General features: G+C 42.7%; 1 protein-coding gene across 3 annotated transcripts in view; it reads right to left on the bottom strand.

Moving 5' to 3' along the window:
* The window catches only part of KCNH1 (potassium voltage-gated channel subfamily H member 1), a 479177-nt gene that overhangs the window by 104566 nt on the left and 352053 nt on the right, over positions 1–22558 (bottom strand). For all 3 annotated transcript variants that reach the window (XM_047840386.1, XM_047840385.1, XM_047840384.1), the window contains 2 exons: positions 7142–7341; positions 455–707 (listed from right to left, as the gene is read on the bottom strand). In XM_047840386.1, coding sequence (XP_047696342.1) covers positions 455–707; positions 7142–7341 — 453 coding nt within the window. The remainder of the gene's footprint in view (positions 1–454; positions 708–7141; positions 7342–22558) is intronic.

Below are 22558 nucleotides of genomic sequence, written 5' to 3'. Positions count from 1 at the left end.
TACAAATGAATCATGCTCTCTCTCAACAGGGATGCTCTCTCTTTCTCAATACAGCATGAGTTTTCCCCTCTGCTTAGGACACTCCTTTGCCCCTTCTCCTCTCCAGTCTTTAGGTTTCAGCTTAGGTATCACTTAGGTATCACTTAGGAACACTGAGTTGGATACCTCTTGCACTGTATGCAGGTATCTGCTCATTTGTGCATCTCCTCTAGTAGCCTGGGAGCCCCTTGAAGACAAAACCCATTTTTGTCATTGAAATACTCCAAGTGCCTAAGACAGCAGCTGGCACAAAACAGGAACTGAAATATTTGTTTGTAGGATAGACGCTAGCAACTGACCTTGCTCTGAGGAGCAATCTCTCCCTGGTTGAAGGTAGCAGTGGCACTGAGCTTTCCGGTAGCTTAAGCAACCCTGGGCACCAGAGGTATATGTCCAGCAAAAGCAACACACTTACCTAGAATAGCCACCACCTCATCATCCTGGATCACCTCCAGGGAGCCGGAGACCACGAAGCAGAGGCTGTCAACACTCTCTCCTGCATGGTAGATAAGGTCCCCTGGGGCGCAGTGCACTGTCTGAAACTCCATGGCCAGTGCCCGCAAGCAGCCATCACTGGCCAACCGGAAAGCTGGGTGCTCCTTGAACACCTTGCGATTCAGGTGCACGCAGATGTCAGCTCTCATGTCCTTGGGGCAGATCTGCAGAACCTGGCCGGGCACAGGAACAAACAAAGTCAGGGTCCTCACTGTAGTCTCCATCCTGTTGCCCCTCAGGACTCCAGGGGTGGAAGTAACCCCCACCGGGCTAGACTGCCCTCTTCAATGCACTGGTGGACAGGACAGCCACAGTCCCTATGCTCATGGAGCTTACATTCTTGTGGGAGAGATAAGCAGTGACCACAAAAATCCATGCTAAATGCTCAGAAGGGCTGGAGAGTCAGGGCTAGGAGTACATGGGACTCTCTCTCTTTTTTTTTTTTTTTTAATTTAATTTTATTTATTTCAATTTTATTTAAAAACATTTTTTAATGTTTATTTATTTTTGAGAGAGAGAGACAGAGTGTGAGTGGGAGAGGGGCAGAGAGAGAGGGAGAAACAGAATCCAAAGCAGGCTCCAGGCTCCGAGCTGTCAGCACAGAGCCCGACACAGGGCTCGAACTCATAGACCGCGAGATCATGACCTGAGCCGAAGTCAGATACTTAACTGACTGAGCCACCCAGGCACCCCTATATGGGACTCTTTAGATCCATATTTGGGGAAAGCTTCTCTGAGGAGGGGGCATTGAAGCTGATACCTGCAACATATGTCAGAGGGAACCATGTGAAAGAGAACATTTCAGCAGAAAGGCAAAGGCTGTGAGGGGACCCGAGCAATAACCGATGTGAAAGATGTGAAAATGTGAAAGGGGGGCAACTGGTAGGAGATGAGATTTCGGGAGAATGCCGAGTGTGCATGAAGAGACTGTAGATTATGAAAAGCCTTTGATTTCATTCTGAGTGTGATGGGGACACACTGGAGGATTATTATGACACGCGGGGGAGTGACAAGATGGAACTATATTTTAAGATGGAGATAGAGGGCCCTGACCAAGGGGTGGCAAGGATGGAGTTATGGAATTGAGTTAGGCCACTGCTGCAAGCATCCTTGAAGAGAAGTGAGGGGAAGCATCCGTGAGAAGTGAGGAGACCCGAACTGGGGTGCTAGCTGGGAAGCCAGTGAGCAGTGGTCTAATTCAGAATGTATTTTTTTTTTAATTTTTTTAAACATTTATTTTTGAGACAGAGAGAGACAGAGCATGAACGGGGGAGGGGCAGAGAGAGAGGGAGACACAGAATCTGAAACAGGCTCCAGGCTCTGAGCAGTCAGCACAGAGCCCCCGACGCGGGGCTCGAACCCACGGACCGTGAGATCATGACCTAAGCCGAAGTCGGACGCTTAACTGACTGAGCCACCCAGGCGCCCCCAGAATGTATTTTGGAGACAGAACTGACACTACCAGACTGAATATGGGTGTGGCTTAGAGAAATAAAGTAATAATCAGTGAGCACTTAATGCGTGCCAGGCATTGCTAAGTGCTTTAAAGTCACTCATTCGTTTCATACTTATTTATTGAGCACTTATTATATGCCAAGAATCATTCTAGGCTCTGAGGATGTAGTGGTGAACAATACAGACAAAAATCCTTGCCCTTGTGTAACTTACCACCTGGTGAGAAGAGACAAATAATAACCAAATAAGTAAAATCCAGCAACGATGTTACATTTTTAAGTGTTACATGCACTTAGTAGCTAATTTAATCCTCACATAACCCTATGATGTGAGTGCAAGTATTATATCATCATACAGACAAGGAAACTGAGGCACAGGGGAGATAAATAATCTCCCCAAAGTTACATAGTTGGAAAATGGCAGAGCTGGGCTCTCTAACTAGGTAGTCTGAGTCCACAGCCTAGTTTAGATACTAACCACTCTTTATATTGCGTAGCTGCCCAAACTAAATGCACTTGTAATTTGACTCTTAGCATCTATAAAGTCAAGACAAAAGGGGAACTATAAGAGGTCATATGGGTCTTCTCTTTCGAGAAAGGAAAAATTTTCAGCCTTTTCTAGGGGGAGAAATAGTTCCCTGGACCAAATTTTGTAAGTAACCACTGCATGGCCCCTTACATAGCAAGCATTAAGTAACACAATAGGATGCCTTCAAATGGACTTTTCCAGAAAAATTTAGAGTGTTCTTTTTTTTTTTTCTTTAGGAGTGTTCTTAAAATAATCCTTTCTCCCATCCTAGCCTAGTGAACAAAGCTGGGGGCATAAAATCAAACACGTTCAGTGAAGACATTCCCTTGGGGTACCTGCACCCCTCCCTGCTTCCCTGCTTTCTCTGCACCCATGTGCCTCTGTGGCTGGCGCTCCCCTTGGAATCTGGAAATTTCTCAGCCTCCTTCAAAACTCTGTCCAAGTCTCACCATGCCCATGACAATTTTGCTCATACCCCATCCTGTCAGGTGCCCCTGCACTCTGCATGGAAGTGAGGCAGTGGACAGAGGAGGTCAAACAGTTGAAATCCCAGCTCCTTCCCCTCCAAGTGACCTAACTGCTCTACCCTTCAGTTTCTCCCATAAAATGCATATTGGCTTGTGAGGATGAAATGAAATTACATCTACTGGTACATTTCCCCAGGGATAGTGCAGGACCCAGGAAGGGACTCCATACATGCTCTGTGCACCTCTTCCTTCTTGCTCTTGGGTGGCTGGATGCTGAGAAAGTAAGCAGGATCTCTGAGACAGGGACAGAGCACAGACTGAGGCAGAGGAAAATTCAGACTGCCAAGGCTTAGAATGAACGCTTGCTAAGTATTTCCCTCCTTGAGGCTCATTAAAAACAAGACTCCTGTTAAATGCAGATTTAATTTGGATCCTCTTTTCCCCAAGCAGAACACCAGGGAGTGAAGAACACTTGCATGTCATGTCAAAACTGTGCTCAGGAGTTCAAAGCCAAGATTTATTCTCCAGGTGACTTCACCTGTAAATATTTGGTTTCCCCTGGGCTGGGCTTTGCTGCCAGAGGCTGCAAGTGAAAGAGGCCTTGGAATGGAGACAATGTTTTATTCATGAGGACTGCTCCCAGAGCCACTGGAAAGCACGTGTGAGGAGGAGAGGGAGCCCAGGAGTAGAGAAATCCGGACAGTCGTGGCCATCAGATATCTCCATCATTCTTCTGTTGGTTCTACACTGGACAGGTTAGAGGGGTCCTAAATACTCCTCTCTGAGCTGAATGCTTCTCAGCTGGAGACCCCTTCCTGGGCACCTTCCTTTCTGTTTGGTCCTTAGGACACACCATCCCTGCTGGTTCCTGAGGGCCTCAAAGGCCAATGGGAAATGTCGCCACGGAGGCTCATGGGACCTCCCCAGGCTGGACAGGACAGATACATGGTTGAGAGAACAGACTTTAAGGTCAGGCAGACCTGGATTCAATTCCTGACTTTAACATTTACTATTTATGTGAACTTGAAGCAATACTTAGCTTCTTTTCCCAAGTCTTCATTTTTGAACATGAGTAAGGAATTCTGAAGACTCCATGAGCTGGTGTGTGGAAAGTCCCGGTACAATGCCTGACACACACAAGTGCTCAGTGCATGTGAGCTCGCGTTTCTGATTTTGTTACCACAGCAGAGCACCAGGTCAGCCTGAGAGAGCCTCTGAAGTCCAGAAGGTCATAGCCAAAGGGCCTTAGAGGTTGGCCTTAGTATTAAAAGGCACCTAGTTTCATGTGTTACAGACATGGAAACTGAAGCTCAGAGGGACAGGCGACATGTTCACGGTCACCAGCTAATTACTGATCAAACTAGAGGAGCCCAGCACTGCCACCCTCCCACCCCCCACCCCCACATACCCCTAGACTTCTGTGGTCATCACTGACCATTCTGACTCAGGATGGAGGGGAGGGGAACCAGGGACAGGCTTGGGACCACAAGACTGGACCCCTCCCCAACAGTCGTCCACCAAAAGCCCCCGCCAGGAAGAGGGCGTACCCAGGCCAGGCTGGGCTCTGCAGTGAATTGCCACAGTATTCCCTCTTCACCTAGAGCAGGACCTGCTGCAAATCCCAAAGCCTGCCAGGAAAGGGAGATGGCAGGGAGGGGCAGGGCAAATGCTGACTAGGTGCCATCTCCCATGGGTAGCCGCCCAGCCCAGCCCTGCAGTCGGGTGGGGAAGGGCTTCTTTCCAGACAACCAGATTTACAAAGCCATCCTGGCCCCTGGGAAAGGAGCCCCAGGGCTGAGAGATCAAAGTTCCTTTCTGCTCCATCAGCTGCCAGGCACCCACAGAACCTACGTGCCTCGTTGAATGAGGCAAAAACAACAGGCGCAGTTAGGGCAGGTGGTTGGCAAAGCCAGAGACTAAGACCCGCCCGGCTGATTCTCTGCCTAGGTGAGAAATGAGGGCAACTCCACCTGGACTCATCTTCTTATCCTTCTTCCCTCCAGTACAGTTTTAAATTTAAAAAAAAAAAAAAAGTAATAGTAAGAAAAGCTTCCAAGTCAGACAAAAATTGGATTCAAATTCTGACTTTGCCATTGTTAACTCTACGACCAGAGGCAGTTAACAAGACTAATTGGGCCTCTGTGTCCTCATCTCTTGGGTAGAAATAACAGTAGGTCCCTCCCAGAGTTGCTGTAGAGCATAACTGACGCATGAATGCAGGGCCAGGCACATGGAAACCGTGGTAAATACTTGTTTGTTTGTTTTTTTAATGTTTATTTATTTTTGAGAGAGAGACAGACAGAGCATGAGTGGGGGAGGGGCAGAGAGAGAGGGAGACAGAATCCGAAGCAGGCTCCAGGCTCTGAGCTGTCAGCACAGAGCCTGATGCAGGGCTCGAACTCACAAGCTGTGAGATCGTGACCTGAGCTGTAAGTTGGACACTTAAGCGACTGAGCCACCCAGGCACCCCTCTTTTTTTTTTTTTTTTCTTAAAGGTAGGATTCCCTCCCAGCACAGAGCCCAACATGGGGCTTAAACTCATGACCCTGAGATCAAGGCCTGACCTGAGATCAAAAGTCGGATGCTTAGTCATCCGACTTAGGCTCAGGTTATGATCTCATGGTTCATAGGTTTGAGCCCCACGTCAGGCTCTGTGCTGCCAGCTGAGAGCCTGGAGCCTGCTTCAGATTCTGTCTCCCTCTCTCTCTGCCCCTCCCCTGCTCATGCCCTGTCTCTTAAAAATGAATAAATGTTAAAAAAGATAATAAAAACAAACAAACAAAGAGAGTTGAATGCTTAACTAACTGAACTACCCGGGCGCCCCATTAAGTATCTGTTCTTAATGTGTGTTCAAGGCATGGTAGCTGGTGCTATGGTGGTATGCTTATTATGTTGCTGTTGTGATTATGGGAGATCTTCAACAAAACCGAACGATCATTCTTTTTAAGTTGGAATCCGTTCAATTGAGTTCAAGGTTTCCTTTCAAACAGTCAACTCTCAACTAACTATTCCAACGGAGGAAGAGCAGGAGCAAGGATAGCTGATCCAAAGCCAGTTGAATTTGGCTTTGAATGTGTTATATTTCTGCAACAGCATTATATTTGTTTTTCTTATTCTAACAATGAAAGGAATCAGAATTCCCCAAGCCCTTAGAGATTGGCAGTAAAAAGAGAAGTGTGGTTGAAAACACTGAGAAGCAGAGAAAAATGGACATAGGATTACATTTTTGCTTATAGAAAATATACACAGGAGATAATTCCTAAATGAATAGAAACCCACCGTACCTTTTCTGTATTCTTTCCAGCCACCAAATTTTCTTCACTTTATTGAAATACATCTAGAATCATGCAACTCGTAGAGAAAAATAGGGATTTACTGCTGTTTCCATTTTCCAGATAGGAAAACAGATACCTTAGCCTTAGAGAGATGTCTGATGTTCTGCTCAAGCCAAGGACGACTAAGGCGCAAGCCCTTCGTAAGTATTCCCCAGACTCATCTGATGAATAGGATCACCTGGGCACTTGTTAAAGATGCAGATTTCTCCTCAAACCTTCCCCTCCACCAAATTCTGATTTCGTACATCTGGGATAGAGGCTGGGAATCTGTTTTTAATGACCACGAATCACAGGATTCTCATCAGAGCTGAGACTGCAGTGAGGCGACAGTCTCGAGCTAAAAACTCAGTAATCAAGATAAATTATAGTTTAATACAATATCTCAAAAAATCAGAATTCATGCAAAAAAAATCCACGATGAACAAAATATCAAAAATTTGAATAAAGATAGAATCAGTGGCAGTGCTGTGCCATCTCGGAGCCCGAGGCTAAAGGAAAAGTAGTCACAACGATTACCTCATTCTGGATGGCCCTGAGTCTTATCATCATATAAGTTAGACTTCCAGTTCCTCTCTTATCTAAGAGATACATGCTGTCTTTCTAGTTTCTTAAATAAAGGCTCCGAATCTCTTAATTGCTGGTCTTTGAGCAAAGCTGAGCTGGAAGCCATCAAAACCTCTGGAGGTAGGGTGTGGGAACCCCAAACTACCCAAATGAATTCTGATGCACAGCCAGGTTAGAGAACCACTGCCCTAGGAGTGCCTCAGGTCTCTCTGGGAAAGCCAACACACAGGGCCTACCTGAGCTTGTCACCCTCCTTACCTTCTCTGTGTCGATGCCTCTGGACATGGACCAGGTAGACACGATATAATCCATGACTCGCTCACTCAAGCCCTTTGGCACCTGGTAGAGCTTCAGGAAGTCCCGAACGCTGTTGAGCATCTCATGGTACCGGTTGGTGTTGGCGTACATCTGCTGGAAAATGGTTGTCACGTTCCCAAAGATGGTGGCATAGAGAAGTGCTGAAGCAGGAAGACAAGAGACAACACATGAGTGGTCCTTGAACCAGGACCCAAGAATGCTCAACTTGTCCATAGCAGACCAATGGCCAGAGCTGCCCCCCACCTAGGGCAGACTGTCCTGACCTTTGCAGAAGAACCTCAAAAAGTTTGAGCCATGCCTAAGGCCACCAGTCAAATATGTTATTCTGTATCAGCCCAATTCCTAACTTACTGGCAAGTAATCTTCTTCAAGCTCCTCTTGTGCCAAGTACTACGCTACCTGCCGAGGACAGGATGGTGAATGAAACATTTAGTCTTGGCTTTCACACAGGAAACAATGTAGTGCAAGGACAGACCCCGAATCCATCATCACAAACAAGTAAATAACAGCAAGTCTGCCAAGCGCAATGAAGGATGTTCTTTATAGCTTTGCTTCACACTTATTGTTAAGGTACATGTAAATATAATAATCCACTGTGATACGGCTCCTGGGGAAAATAGCACGGCTTTCACATGGCGAGAATAAAATCAGGTTTCCTCTGAGATACAAGTACATACCATGTGCTCCTACTGCTCCCCCTACATTGGTGTCAGGAAAGAGGACCATTACATCATCACCAAACCCCACCTTCTACCTCTAACTCCCATTTGCCCTTGAAGGCTGAGCTCAAGTGCCACCACTTCCAGGAAGCCTCCCCATGAAGGTGACCATGACTCCCCAGGCATATTTCTACACAGCTGGAAATAGTATATAAACCATTTTGCAACTATATGCTTCTTTCTTTCCTTGTGCCTGTATGGGTTGCTTGAAGGCTGGACCCATCTTTTTCTTGCTATTGTATCCCCTGGAGCTACCACTATGCCAGTACCCGATAAGTATCTGTCAAATTATTTTTTAAAACTTAATAAATACTTATTTGTGAAGTTCACACATGTTTTTGCTCTGCTTTTTTTAAAAAAAATTTGAGTTATTGTTGACATATAATAAACTGGACATTTAATGTATACAATCTGATAAGTTTTGACGTATGTATACACCCATAAAACCATCACCACAATCAAATTAGTGAACATTTCCATCACTTCCCAAAAAGTTGGGTCATGGACCTTTATAATCCTTCCCATTCCCAAATGATTGCTGATATTTTCTGTCACCATAAATTAGCTTGCATTCTCAAGAATTTTCTATAAAAATGTTATCATACAATATATACTCTTTTTAAACATTTTATTTAGATGTAATTCATAACCCTAAAATACACTCACTTAAAGTATACAATTCAATGGCTGTTATTTACAGAGTTGTGCAATCACTGTATCTATGTTTAGAATATTTTCATCTGCCTCCCAAAGAAACACCATACCCATTACCAGTCATTCCGCATTTCCCTCCCAATCCCCTAGCCCTAGACAACCAGTAATCTGCTTTCTGTTTGTATAGATTTGCCTACTCTGGACCTCTAAAATAAATTAAATCATACAAGATATGAACTTATGTGGCTGGTTCCTTTCATTTAACACAGTGTTTACAAGGTTCATCCATGTTGCAACATGTATTGGTACTTCATTCCTTTTTATTGTTGAATAAATAATCTTCAAGGATATTGACAAGCCACATTTCATTTATCCATTCATCAGTTCATGGGCATCCAGGTCATTCACTTTTTGGCTATTATAAATAATGCTGTTATGAACACTCATGTACAAGTTTTTGCATGAACATATTTTCAATTCCCTTGGGCATATAGCTAGGGGTGGAATTGCTGGGTTATCTGGTAACTATGTTTAACATTTTGAGGAACTCTTTTCCCTGCTGCACTGTGTTCCATTTCCGACAGCAGTGTATGAGAGTTCCAAATGTCTTGTTTTGCTTTGTTAGAAAGAGAGAACACGAGCGGGGGGAGAGGCGCAAAAGGAGAAAGAGAATCTTAAGCAGCCTCCAGGGGCCCATCATGGTGCTTGATCCCATGACCCTAGGATCATGACCTGAGCTGAAATCAACAGTTGAACGTTTAAGTGACTGAGCCACCCAGGTGCCCCATGTGTCTTTTTGATTACTGCCATCCTAGTGAGTGAGAATTGCTATCTCATTGTAGTTTTCATGTGCATTTCCCTGATGGCTAATGACCTGAGCATCTTTTCATATGGTTACTGGTCATTCTTATCTGCTCTTTAAAGAAAATGTCCACTTAAATCTTGCCTGTTTCTCAGTTGGGTTGTTTGTCTTTTTATTACTGAGTTGTAAGTGTTCTTTATATATTTTGGATACAAATCCTTTATCAGATATATGATTTGCAAGTATTTTCTCACACGATGTGGGTTGTCTTTTCATTTTCTTGATGGCATTGTTTGCAGCATAAAAGTATTTAGTTTTGACGTAGTCCATTTTGTCTATATTTTTCTTTTGTACTATTTTTTTTACGAGTTTCATACACTCTGCATAATTATCTTGAGATTCACCATATTGTTCATTATGAATACCTTATTCCTCTTTGTAAGAAAAAAACCAGTTTATTTTTAAATAATTATAAATTCACAGAAAGCTGTAAAGATAACAGTACAGAGAGATCTTGTATACCCCTCACCCAGTTTCCCCACTGGTGACATCTCATGGAATTAGAGCACAATGTCAAAACCAGAAGATTTACACTGCCATGAAGTATGCGTAGAATTCTGTGTCATTTTATCACACGTGCCAGTTCATGTAACTAGAACCACACAGAATACAAAAACTGTGCCATCACTGCAGAGACCTCTCTTGTGCTTCCCCCTTTATACTCACTCTCTCTGGCAACCACTAATCTCTTCTCCTTTTTTATAATTCTGCCATTTCAAAAACACTATATAAATGGAATCACGTATGTGGCCTTTTGACATTGGCCTTTTACACTTAGCAAAATGCCCTTGAGATGTATCCATGTTGTTGCATGTATCAATGGTTCCTTCCATTTTATTGATGCATGCCATCCCATCGCACGGAGGGGCCACAATAATTTCTTTCAAATGATCTTACTCAGGCTTAGCCAAAAACTAAGAGAGGGAAGAGTAAGAGAGAAAGGCATGGATATGGATGTTAGGGAAGGAAATTTTCAGTTAGTCCACCAGTGCCAGATACGGTTGCCTAAGAAACTGAGGACCAAGTTCCACCTGAAAAGACACAAATGAGGATGGGAAAGAGTGCTGCCAGCTCTAGAAATGTACCAGGGAGCGATACCAATCTGAACAAAAGAAGCTTGATAAAAGCAAAAGTAGTCAAAGCCTGAATAATGCAGACACACCCTTTGTAGGCTCATAAATAACCTCAGACACAACAGGGTCAGGTCTCCCGCTTCCTGCCTCCTGCATCACCAAGTGTGCTCAAAACCGGCCTCTCAGGATCTGGGCTAGCTGCCTTGTTCCCAGTGAGTCTGACTCTAACTCAATAAGCCTGTATGGCAGTCCTGGCTCAGCTCTATTTTCTGGTCCACAATGAACCAAAGGTCATGCATGAAGAGTAAGAGGTGCCTTTCTCAAGATGGCTGCTAGAAAATTAATTTAATTTTGAGCTTAAAAATATAGTTACACCAAATCAATACAGTAAGAATAGCTCTCTTGTCCATGATTTGAGAACAAGGCGCAGGTCTGAGACACCGGCATATGCTGGTCAATTAAGGCAGCAATGCCACATCTATCATTTACAGCCCAGGGCTGCTCTTGTGCCAGTCTGCTTCTGAGACATTCTAGAAGGTTGAAGGTCCTCAGGAGGGCCTTATTCAATTATTATTACTATCAGAAACATTATTACTATTAAAAATGGATAATTCTGCTTTCAATGCCCCTTCTCTAATTTTGTATGAAGTGAGGTTATACATTTTCATGCACACATTTTATTTATTAATATCTCTCTATAAAGCATTATGCCTTACATACTCACAGCCTAACTGGGAAAGATGACGTGTAAGTCCAGATTTCATTTGAATAGATATTTGATTGTGATGTGGGAAGAGAAGGAGATTGGAACGTCCCTGCATAACAGAACCCCCCAGCTCTGAGGATTCCCTGGATGACTCTAAATGTGAAACAGCTAGGCCCCTCCATGGTGGGAAAGACCTTTCCCAGTCCCAAAGCAAAATGCTGATTTGGGTAAGAGCAGTTTTCTTTCTTTCTTTGAGCAGGTTTTTTTTTTTTTTAAGTTTATTTATTTTGAGAACGAGAGCATGTGTGTGTGTGAGCAGGGGAGGGGCACAGAGAGAGGGACAGAGAGAATCCCAAGCCAACTCCATGCTGTCAGCACTGAACCCAACTCGGGTCTCAATCTCACAAACCATGAGATCATGACTTGAGCTGAAATCAAGAGTCAGACACTTAACCAACTGAGCCACCCAAGCACGCTATCTTTGAGCAGTTTAGAGTTAACACTGTATCATAGCAAGAGCCCTGGGTCCCACCCAAAGAAATAAAAACCATATTCTCTGGCCCTTAATTACAACTTGCTGGCAAAAATTTTTGTTTCCCTTTTCAAATTTTCATGTTTATTTTTGTATCCATACACATACATATAGGCTAAAGAGTTAAGTGGCCAAAACATCTTTTAAAATCTTTACTCCCCTAGACCTTCTTTCTTTTCACCCACTTTCCTATTCTGCAAAGGCACCCATTTTTCCATTGTGTTAGCTGGCTGTTTTGCTATTGAGGTTCATTGTTGAATGTCATTCTCAAATCACCATGTCCTGATATTTCAGTTTTAGGAATTATCCACTGTCCTCTGAGAATTTAGCTCCTTACCTGTACTCCCCTCCCATCTCACATTCCTTTCCCACACCTCTTCCCATGGCCCCATCCTCCAACATAGTTATATCATCATCTTGGTTCCATAATTATCTGTGCTGATATTATTGTAACTAGATGAATGATATTCACAGCAAAGCCATGTAGTATACTCAGGTTACTTTTCCTTTTCTACAGTTTTTTTCCTTTTCCCTGTAGCTAATGATATTTTCATCTGCTTAATTTACCTATCTCTAATTTGACTCCAAATTCTACCACAGACAAAGTCTCTTCTTAATATATGAAAATATATTAGTCAGCCTATTAATTTCATTTCCATAAAGAAATCTCTCCTGGGGGCACCTGGGTGGCTCAGTAGGTTAAGTGTCTGACTCTTGGTTTTGGCTCAGGTCATGATCTCACGGTTCATGAGTGTGAGCCCTACATTGGGCTTTGCACTGTCAGTGCACAGCCTGCCTAGGATTCTCTCTCTCTGACCCTCCCATGCTCTCTCTCTCTCAAAATAAATAAATAAACTTAGGGGAAAAAAGAAGCTAAAAAAAATCTCTTCTGGAGGCTTCTGAACTGTTCCATCACCAGCCGTGGGTGTCTCTGCCCTAAGCATTCTAGAAGTGGTTTCACTTATTTGGGTTAGGTCCCCTGATTCCTGTATCTCAGATCTTCCACCCTCTTGGTTTACTCACTTTTGTTCATAGAAGGCATCCTTTAATAGTGTTCTGAGAAAGGTATATGGGAGCAAAAATTTTGAGCCCTAATGTTTACTCTTACACTCAAAACCTGAGCTGGGTGTAGAATTCCAGATGAGAAATCATTTCTCTCATTTCTCGATGGAAGCATCTCTCCCTTGTCTTCTCTTTCTGTTGAGAAGTCAAAAGCATTCAGATCCTTTATCCTTCATACTGAACCTGTTTTTTCTGACAAGAAACTATTTTTCCACAATGTTTTGAAAATTCATAATGCTGTGCCTTTTGCTGATTGTTGGCTCAGGTCTCATCCATTGTGCTAGGTTTTTAATCTGGACACTTAAGGCCTTCATTTCAATGAAATTTTCTTGGGTTACTTCACTTCCTTCCCCTCTCTTTCCTTCTTTCTTTCTTTCTTTCTTTCTTTCTTTCTTTCTTTCTTTTCTTTCCTTCCTTCCTTCCTTCCTTCCTTCCTTCCTTCCTAGACCTGCCTCCAACAGATCAAACTGAAAGAAAAGAAGAAAAGAGGAGAGGAGAAAAAAGGAGAGAAAACGAGGGAGAAGAGAGGAGGGGAGGGGAGAGGGGAGGGTAAAGGAGGGGAGGGGAAGGGAAGGGAAGGGCAAAGAAAAAAGTAAACATGGAGGGTGGTGACAGTGGTGGATGGGGTGACAGAAGGATAAGCATAATAAGGACAATTTTTATTTCTAGTCAGTTTTTTTTAATCACTTAAAATAAAATTCTTCACAGTTTCTCAAAAGCCAAGGGAGAAGGAAAATTGAGAGACCGTTCTATTTTATGAACCCAAGACGGAGGGAAACCCTAGTTAGAAGCAACAAATTAAGGGCAATGGAAAAGGAAGTAAAGTAGGTAGTTCAATCTCGAGGATCTTCAGTGGAACAGAAAGAGACACTGCAGGAGTGAGTTTAGAAATAAGAAGTGTGTTTAACAGGTCTCAGGTCCTAAGTTCCTGGTTATTCTTTGTTTATGCTCTCTAGCTCCCAGGTCTCCTTAGCACCCCCCCCCCCACCCCACCCCATCTAGAGCCACTAGCCACACCGCTTCCCCATCTCTCATCTCTGTGTCTTTGGGACGTCTACTCCAGGTTCTTGAAGCAGACGCAGGACCTCATCTGCCTGCTAACAAAGGGAAGTGACGATGTGAAGACCCCACCTCTGTATCAGCAGGGCGTCCCTGGCATTCTGGGTGACTGGCTTCTGCAGAGCCGTTAGAATGTCACCCACATACTTTTAATAAGCAGTGGGTTAAACAGACTTGTGGGCTTCTCTAGGAAATTGGTCATTACTCACAAAATTACTCCTGTTGGAAAATGCACTTCAATTTCTAATAAACTTGCAGAGCATAATTTACTCCTAAATTCAAAAAGGCTAAAAAAGAAATTAAAAAAAAAAAAAAAACTACTGCAGGTATATCAAACCTTAGAGTTAAAGGACTAATGTCTTTTTTCTTTTTTTAATAATTTAACAATTATTGCTTTCTGTTGACAGTTTATGGGTTTTTCCAAACTAACTTTTTCATACAGGATTCCAAATGATATATTAAAACAGAATTTAAAGAAGACTCTACTCTCATACCCATTCTTGTTTCTATACTCTTGATTCTCAGCAGAAGGTCATTAGGCCTTTGTTAGCTCTTATCACATTGCCACTCCATCTGGCATGATGGGAACATAGTGGTCATGGAAGATGAATTGATATGGATACAGCTACGACATCTCTGACATCTTTCTTCTCCCCTTTTATGCCGAATACAGGAAAAGACTAAAAGAGCATGGGCTGAATGAATACACAGAGGGAATAAGTATTGATGCAAGAGACAAATCAGCTAAAAACATCATAATTGAAAAGAGAATTCTTAAAAATGGAGGTAGGCTTACAAAGTCATATTGGTATAAGATTCTCTTGGTCTCATCTTTTTTTTTGTCTAGTTTTATTGAGATATAACTGACATGTAACATTTATTAGTTTAAGGTGTATAATAATGATTTGATTTATGTACATATTTAAAAATATGACAGTAAGTTGAGTTATATAGTTAATAGTTTAGTTACATAATTAATTGGGTTATTTCCCTGATGGTTTCTTCCTCTTCATTTTCTACTCTTTCTTCCCAGATCTCCTGTTAATCAGATGCTGGGCCCCTAGATTAATCTAATTTTCTTATTTTTCCCTCTGGTTTCCTATCACTTTATGGGAGACTTCTTCAATTTTTATCTCCTATTCCTTTTATTTAATTTTCATTTACTATCATACTTTTCATTTCCATCAGTTTCTGGTTCTTTAAATGTTGCTTTTAAACAGCAATTCTGTTCTGTTTCATTGACATTAATATCTTATTTTCTGAGGATATCAACAATAGATATAGTTTTAAGTTTTCTTATCCCTGTTTGGTCTTTGTTTCCTCATTTATTTATGTTTGCCTGCCTTTCATATTAGAAATATATGGTAATCTTAGATGCCTGCTCATATTTTAGAGGAGGAGTTAAAAAGAATGATCAAGAGCCTTTGTGTGTATGAGTGGGGTTCAACTGTGAGAATTCACGATAGGGTGACCTGGCTCGAGTTTGTATTGAAGAATCCATGGTGCCATCAACGTTAGGATTGTCCTTTTGCACTTTTCTGAGTTCCTAGAGAAGTCCTCAATCTCTTGTCTGGAGAATGCTCGCAGCATGTAGCAAACAAGTAGGGAGGTTGAAAGTCTCAGCATTCAGTATATAAACTTCCCCCTAAGCCCTGCTCTCCTGTGGTACCTCTGCCTTCCTATGTCCCTGGTGTCTCCCAGCCCAGAGACTCTCTTTCAAGAATACACAAGGCTTCTGTGAGTGGAGGAGGGGTAGTAACCCAGCTTCATAGAAGAAGGATATCTTGGGGTCTAAATGCTTCCTAAACAAACTTTCAACCAGCCCTATTCTTAACCCTCCTTCACTCTCACTTCTAAGGGCACTTATTGCCACTAATGCCTGAGCTTTTGGGGCAGTTCTGCTGTAAAACAAATTATTGTTTAGATATCCCCTGTCACCTCAGGGTTCATCTCTCTTTGGTCTGCCAAGTCAATAACTGCTTTCTAGCTTTCAAATTTTTGTTATCCTACTCTAGGGCTCTTTATGCTTATGGATTCCAAGCCCTAAAAAGACCTTTCCTTTGTTGTTTCTTTAGAGGGGTTTCAGGAGTGATCAGATAGATGTAAATGTGTGTGCTCAGTTAGCCATGTTTACTGACAATAATACTAATGGTTTGCAAAGGCAATTAGGAATTGCTGGCTTTGGCACAAAGTGACCCCTACAAATTTGAAAAATAGTTTCCAAATCTTCAAAGCCAGCAATTCAAGAGCTCAAAGCAATGTAGTAATCATAAAAAACAATACTACCTAAAGAAGGGTACCATCACTATTTGGCAGATAAGGAAATGGAAGTCCAAAATCAGAGAAACAGCATGCAGGGAGGTCAGAACTCAGGGTCTCTCTGACTCCAATGCCATACTCCACTAAATCACCTACTTTCAAGTTTCAGTGTGTGTCCTAATAACTGCAGGGCATTTTATACAGTTCTGAACCCTTGACCCTTCTTGATTTAGTAGGTCTTGGGTGGGCCCTAGAGAATGTATATGTCTAACAAGTTCCCAGCTGATACTGTTACTGCTGGGAACTTTGAAAAGCACAATACTATGATTTTCTATCCTCTTGTGCGATTCAGGTTTCATTTCAGAATATGGTGTCAAACTCTGTGGACATAAATGTTGGTTTTGATTTGTTCTTCATGATCAAGGCTGGTTACATTATTCACCAATTTCTTTTTTTAGAGTAGGTTTAGACAGACCAAAAGGAAAGAGTTGCTTATCTATAAAAAGCCCACTTGCAGAAAATGGATTATAACATTCTCTCTTTCTTTTTCCTCCCTCCCTCCTTCCTTCTCTCCACCCCTTTTCCTCTTCAACTCTACTCCTACCCTGGCTATCCCACCACCCCCAGATCTCATAGATGCCAACAGGAAAAACCAAGGAAGCAGAAGCCCTTTCCAATCCCTGCTTTTAAACCAGATAGTGCCTCAAATTCAATATCCATTAAGACTATGTCTTACTGCGTATTTTAATGAGACTTAATTTCGTCATTTTTTTTGAAGAAAATGACTCTTGTTATATGAATTTCTGTTAGAATAAAACCACCAGTCTTATGATCCTTAATTCCCCATTAGCCAGCCATCTGATTAGGATGAGCCACTCATTAAATCATATAGCTGCACTGGTGGGTTGGGGGTAAAAATCATTAACACACACAACACTGGCACTGGGAGCTCAAAGCAGTCCACAGATACCCTTTCACTTCTAAGACAGTAATGAGAAACAGCAAGTAGAACTGAAAAAAGGCAGAGAAGAGCTCACAAATGGAATCTCCTGGCTTTCTTTGTTAGGAACAGCCCAGCAAATTATGACAGGTGAACCCAGTGACTTCGGCACCGACAATATTATCTGATAAAGGCAGAAGATGGGGTCTTCTGAGTTATACCCTCTTGGGTTCAAATTCCAGCTCACCGACTTAGAGCTGTGTGGCCCGAGGCAAACTACTTTACTTCTTTTTCCCTCCATTTCCGTCAGCCTGACAAAAGACCTAACACCTGCTCACTTCCCTGGGTTATCCGGGGGAACGAGACACTGGGGGAAAGCACGCAGAGTACTGAGTTGGAACAAAGAGATCTTCAATGTTATCGTCTCTTTCAGTTATCGTCCTGGAGTCAAATGTCAGAACGCACACATCAGACAGCATTTTGTTAGGATGGTAACCTGGAACCTTAGTCTGAATGGGCACTATTATCTTTTAATTGCATAGATGGGCTCAAAATTTATCATTAGAGGAAAATACTGGAGTCCAGAAAGAGATGATTTAAATCAAGCTCATCGTGCAAAAACAGAGGCCTTCAAAGGAATCTCAAAAATCCCTCAATGCCAAGAGCTTTGACACATCATCTGAAATACTATTGATTCTGAATGAAGCTATTCAGAGATCGGGAAGGAATGAAGAACCGTAAGCATGCAGGAAGGCAGAGGGGGTAGGGAGGAAGGCCTGGGAACCAGACTGAGGTCCTCATTCCATATCATCTGGCCCACATGACAGCAACACATCTAATTTTGTTCATGTAGTATTTTTGGTCTTTGCTGCTGTTATTGCTTTTGCTTATTCTAATGTGATAATGATGAGTGGGTGTGAGGATAATGTTTATATTGGCATGGTAACTGGCAACTAAGTTTAAAAATCTTATTTCCTGTGATTTGAAATCCATAGCTATGAATCTATCTCATTGTCTGGGAAGAAATGAGTAGTAACAATGGGAAGATAAAAAAGAAACTGTTATGCTAGCAGATCAACCTGGTGTAGGAGAAACCTGTACTCTGAAGACAAAAAGCCGCAATTTGGAGACCTGGTTCCACTACCAACCTTAGGGTAATCATTCCTCCTCTTTAAATATCTTCATATAGAATGGAGTTAATAATTGCCTTATAGTTTACTTTTTAACAAGTGGGATAATATATAGAAAATGCTTATCACAGTACCTGGTACATATCAAATGCTCAACAGATAATAACAATAATTAATAGTAGGACGGTTAAGGACCATCTCCAGAGTCATCATTTCCTGGAAACATTCCTCCATTAACTTAATTATCTGATGCCTTCGTTCAACAAACAAGTATTAACTGAATACTCAGGAGTGTCATGTGCTGTGCTGGGAAGCAACATGGTATAGTGAAAATAACTTGGTCTCTGAAGAGTAAGAACCCTACTGACTCTGCCACTGTCAGGGAGCAAGAATTCCTATCCTCTTCATGGTCCTTCGAGCTGGACCAAGAATCAAATTGACTTGAGACAGATTGACAGGAGAAAATCAAATTTAAAAGCATGCATACAGAGAATCCACACAGACATGGCAATTTCAAAGACAGTCAGGCAAAATGAGGTATAGATGTCATCTTGAACTATGGAGAAGGGGGCAGGGGTCTGGGACTCCAGAGGAAAGCTCCTTCACAGGGAGATAAGGAGAGCAGATAATTGATAATTTGATGTTTCTCCTGCCATATAGATGGATCACTCAGATAAAATTTATCTCTACTAATACCCCTTATTCTGAGAAAGACCCCCAATTTAGATTCTCCTATGCAGTTAAGAGAAGAGCGAAAGCTTCTCTTGAGCCCACAGGGTGTTGATTGTCTTCTTATGCTCAAAATAATATTCAGCCAAAGTGGCTCATATTGGGGTGGCTTGCCCTTGGCCTTGACACCACCAATTCGAGTCATAAGAGCCTCAGGTCCCTTATTCATGAAAGAGAGCATAATCTCCACCCTTCAGATTTCTGTGAAGATTCAGGGAATTAACACAACAAATGCCAACCACAATGCTGGTGGGGCGGGGGGATCCAAAATAAATCTTAGTTTTCTTTCTTCACCCACCCAGTGTTAACATCCCTCCATTCATCACCCCTGGACTCTGGTCCCCTCAGCTCTTGGCTTTCAGTGGCTCCCTCCTACTGTGATATGTAGGCTTGTGCCATTCTTTAAACAGAATACTTTCTGGAGTGCAGGAATTGTGGTGGTCACTTCAGGGACATCTTCCTTTGCATTCAGTGGGTGCTCAGAAATTGGTATTGGCTAACTATTGAAGAAAACTGTCCCAAAGAGGAGAGTTCCCTCAGGTTCAATAGTGCAAGGTTTATGGTGTCGGTGGGCCTTTTCTACACCCTACAGCCATTTCCTTGACACCAACTGGGTGTCCTACAATTCAACTCCATTCTGAGACTATCTATGGGAGGCAGCATCAGATTCCACAGGCAAAGGGCTCAGCCCCACAAGACTGGCCCCACTTAAGATGTCATTTGCAAGTCCAGATTGCTACATGTACTTCTGACAATGGTTCCCGTGAACCCCTCCTTGGGTTCGACTAATTTGCTAAAGCAGCTGACAGAACTCAGGAAATCTGTCCACTCACTAGATTACTGGTTCAACAGCCAGATGAAGAGATACACAGGGCAAGACCCTGAACAAAGGAGCGTCTGTCCTCCTGGAGTTTGGGGCCTAGCATGGTATTTGGAAGTGTTCTGGTTCACCAACCTGGAAGCTCTCCAAATCCTCTCCTTTTGGGTTCTTATGGAAGCTTCGTTACATAGGCAAGATTGATTAAATCATAGGCCATTGGTGAATGAACTCCACCCCCTCTCCCCTCCCAGGAAGGGGCTGGGGGATGGGTAACACAAGGGAGGGGGTCAAAGTTCCATCCTTCTAATCACCTGATTAGCTCCCCAGGCAACCAACCCAGATCCTTAAATGCTTCCAAAAGTCACTTCATTAACATAACAAGGGACGCCTTTATTGCTGTCAGCACAGAAATTCCAAGGGTTTTAGGAGCTCTGTGCCAGAAACAGGGAGGAACACCAAATATGTACTTACTATTATAAATCACACAATATAATATACTATTGTAATATCACACAAAGGCTTCACAAAGTGTGGTCTCAAACCACAAGGATCACATGCTTGGGCGGCTGGTAGAAATGCAAATTCTCATGCCCCCTCCAGATCTACTGGATCAAAATCTTTGGGGGTGACAGCCAGGAATTTGTATTTTTTCAAACTCTCCAGGTGATTCTGAGGCATCTTAAAGTTTGAGAAATGCTGCTTTATACCACAGGGATCCTCAATGCTCCACTCCAAGAGGGAGGCTGGTTGGAGGGGGGAAAAAATACTGGGCCATATTGAGGAAGCAGGATGAGGCCATGGAGGCAGCTGACCTTACCCCACGAGAAAGAGCAATAGCAGTGAAGCCAGGAGAGAATGAGGGAATAATCCCACAGTTTAGTGGTAACATGACACGTGGGACATTGATGCAAAGGACTACTCGGCTCTGAATGTCCTACCAACTCCACGTCCTCATTCCTTCTCAAACCAGACAGCTATTCCCCTGAGCACAGAAAGATTCCCTGAAACCAGGGAATATAAAACCGTCATACATTCCCTACTTTATAACAAGAAAAGCCTGAAAACTCTCACTTAATATCTTGCTAAGAATAGCACAAACTCCTCTACCACGCTGAAACTCTGCTGTGTTGGTGAATGTCACTTAACAAGCAAAATTCTTACAGGAGAGAGAGAAGGTTATTTTCAGCTACTTCTCATCTGTCGAATGAAACAACGGCTCCCACTCCACGGTAACCCATTAACCAAGCAGTCTGTACCACCTCATTGCAACCAGTGTTTTAATAGCGCCACAGATAAAAGCACAGCAATTTCCACAGCAATTACTTCTGCAAACGAATCAAGAAGGTCAGACACAGGTTGGAAAGGTCTCCAAATAATTTGCTACTTGTACTTATTTTGTGCTTGCTGAGTTCTTGATTGCAAAGAGACAACCGCTTAGTTAGTTACACCTGGCTAACAAGGTAGGCTGGCTTGCAGGTTTGCAAACCCACTGTTTTGCTTTACTTGATAACGAGAGCCCTAAGTTTCTATTTCTCCAATATGAGTCATCAAAGAGAATCTAATTAACAAAGCCATTTAATATAACACATAATTTTTAAAGCCATTTAGACAAGTGTGTGTTAACCTTAACGGCTCATTTTCCAATAGTACTTATGTCTACACCTAAAGTTATAAGCTCACAGAAAGCTCAAACTTTCTCTTCTACATCTCAAAACAACTACCTAAAAGAAAATTTTTCAAAAGGCCCTACAATCACCATGGTGAATCAAAATGGAACAGCGCAATGACTGCACAAAATGTCTTTTAAAGAACTGCCTCTTCCAATAGTAGTAATAGAAAGAGATTAAAATCCCTTTCTCCATTGTTGACAAGTCTGGTCTTGGTACTTCTAGCATCTGGTGATTTTCCTCACTGGAAACCAGCCGTGATCTTGGTTGTTCAAAGTCAGAACTGGAATTATTTGGTTGCTAAATGACACTGTGGGGTCACAGCGCCTCTCTCCACATTGCCTCCAAAGTAATAATTACCCCAAATGGTCATCCCCCACCCAGCTTTCTACCACACAGAATGCCAAGGAGTAGAGACAGTCGTAAACTCTCATATCGGACAGGGCTATCCTTTCCTGAGTCAGTGGTCCCAATCTTGACTCTGCAGTCTCATAGCCGTAACACACGTGATTCCACCCCTTTGTGCACAGGAGGCTCAAATATTTACTTAATAAAGAAATACTAAGAGTCATAATAACAACCGGTACGTGCACAGCTTTTATGATGTGTAAATCACTGTTCTAATCATTTTGCACACATAATTTATCTTAATGGCAGATACTATTATTATCTGCATTTTACAGATGAATCTGAGTCAAGAATGTTTAAGTGATTTGCCCAAAGTCACACAGCTGGTAAGTGGCAGATGAAGGATTCACACGCAGGCAGGCTGGCTTGGGAACCCGCCCTGCCACGGCACCAGACACCTCTCTTAAACAAACGTTGACTGTGTGGACATACGGCTCCAGTGCCCCAACTATACGGACTCATTTAAATCTCTTCACAGCCCTATGAGGAAGGGCTATGGTTAGCCGTATTTGCAGACGGGCCACAGAGAGGTTGAGTAACTTGGCCAAGGTCACACAGCTAGTAAGTATGGAGCTGGATTCAAACTCAGACAATCTGGATTACAAAGTCCATGCCCTGAACATTTATACCAGGTTTCTCAGCCTCGGCATCATTGATATTTGGGGCCAGCTAATTCTTTGCTGTGGAAAATTGTCCTTTTTTTACATTAAGATTTTATTTGCAAACCTTCTTTGTTG

This window comes from Prionailurus viverrinus, chromosome F1 (genome assembly GCF_022837055.1).
Source record: "Prionailurus viverrinus isolate Anna chromosome F1, UM_Priviv_1.0, whole genome shotgun sequence".
In the NCBI taxonomy this organism is placed as follows: Eukaryota; Metazoa; Chordata; class Mammalia; order Carnivora; family Felidae; genus Prionailurus; species Prionailurus viverrinus.
Note: the sequence above shows the minus strand (reverse complement) of the source record. Positions and strands in the feature narration are given on the sequence as shown.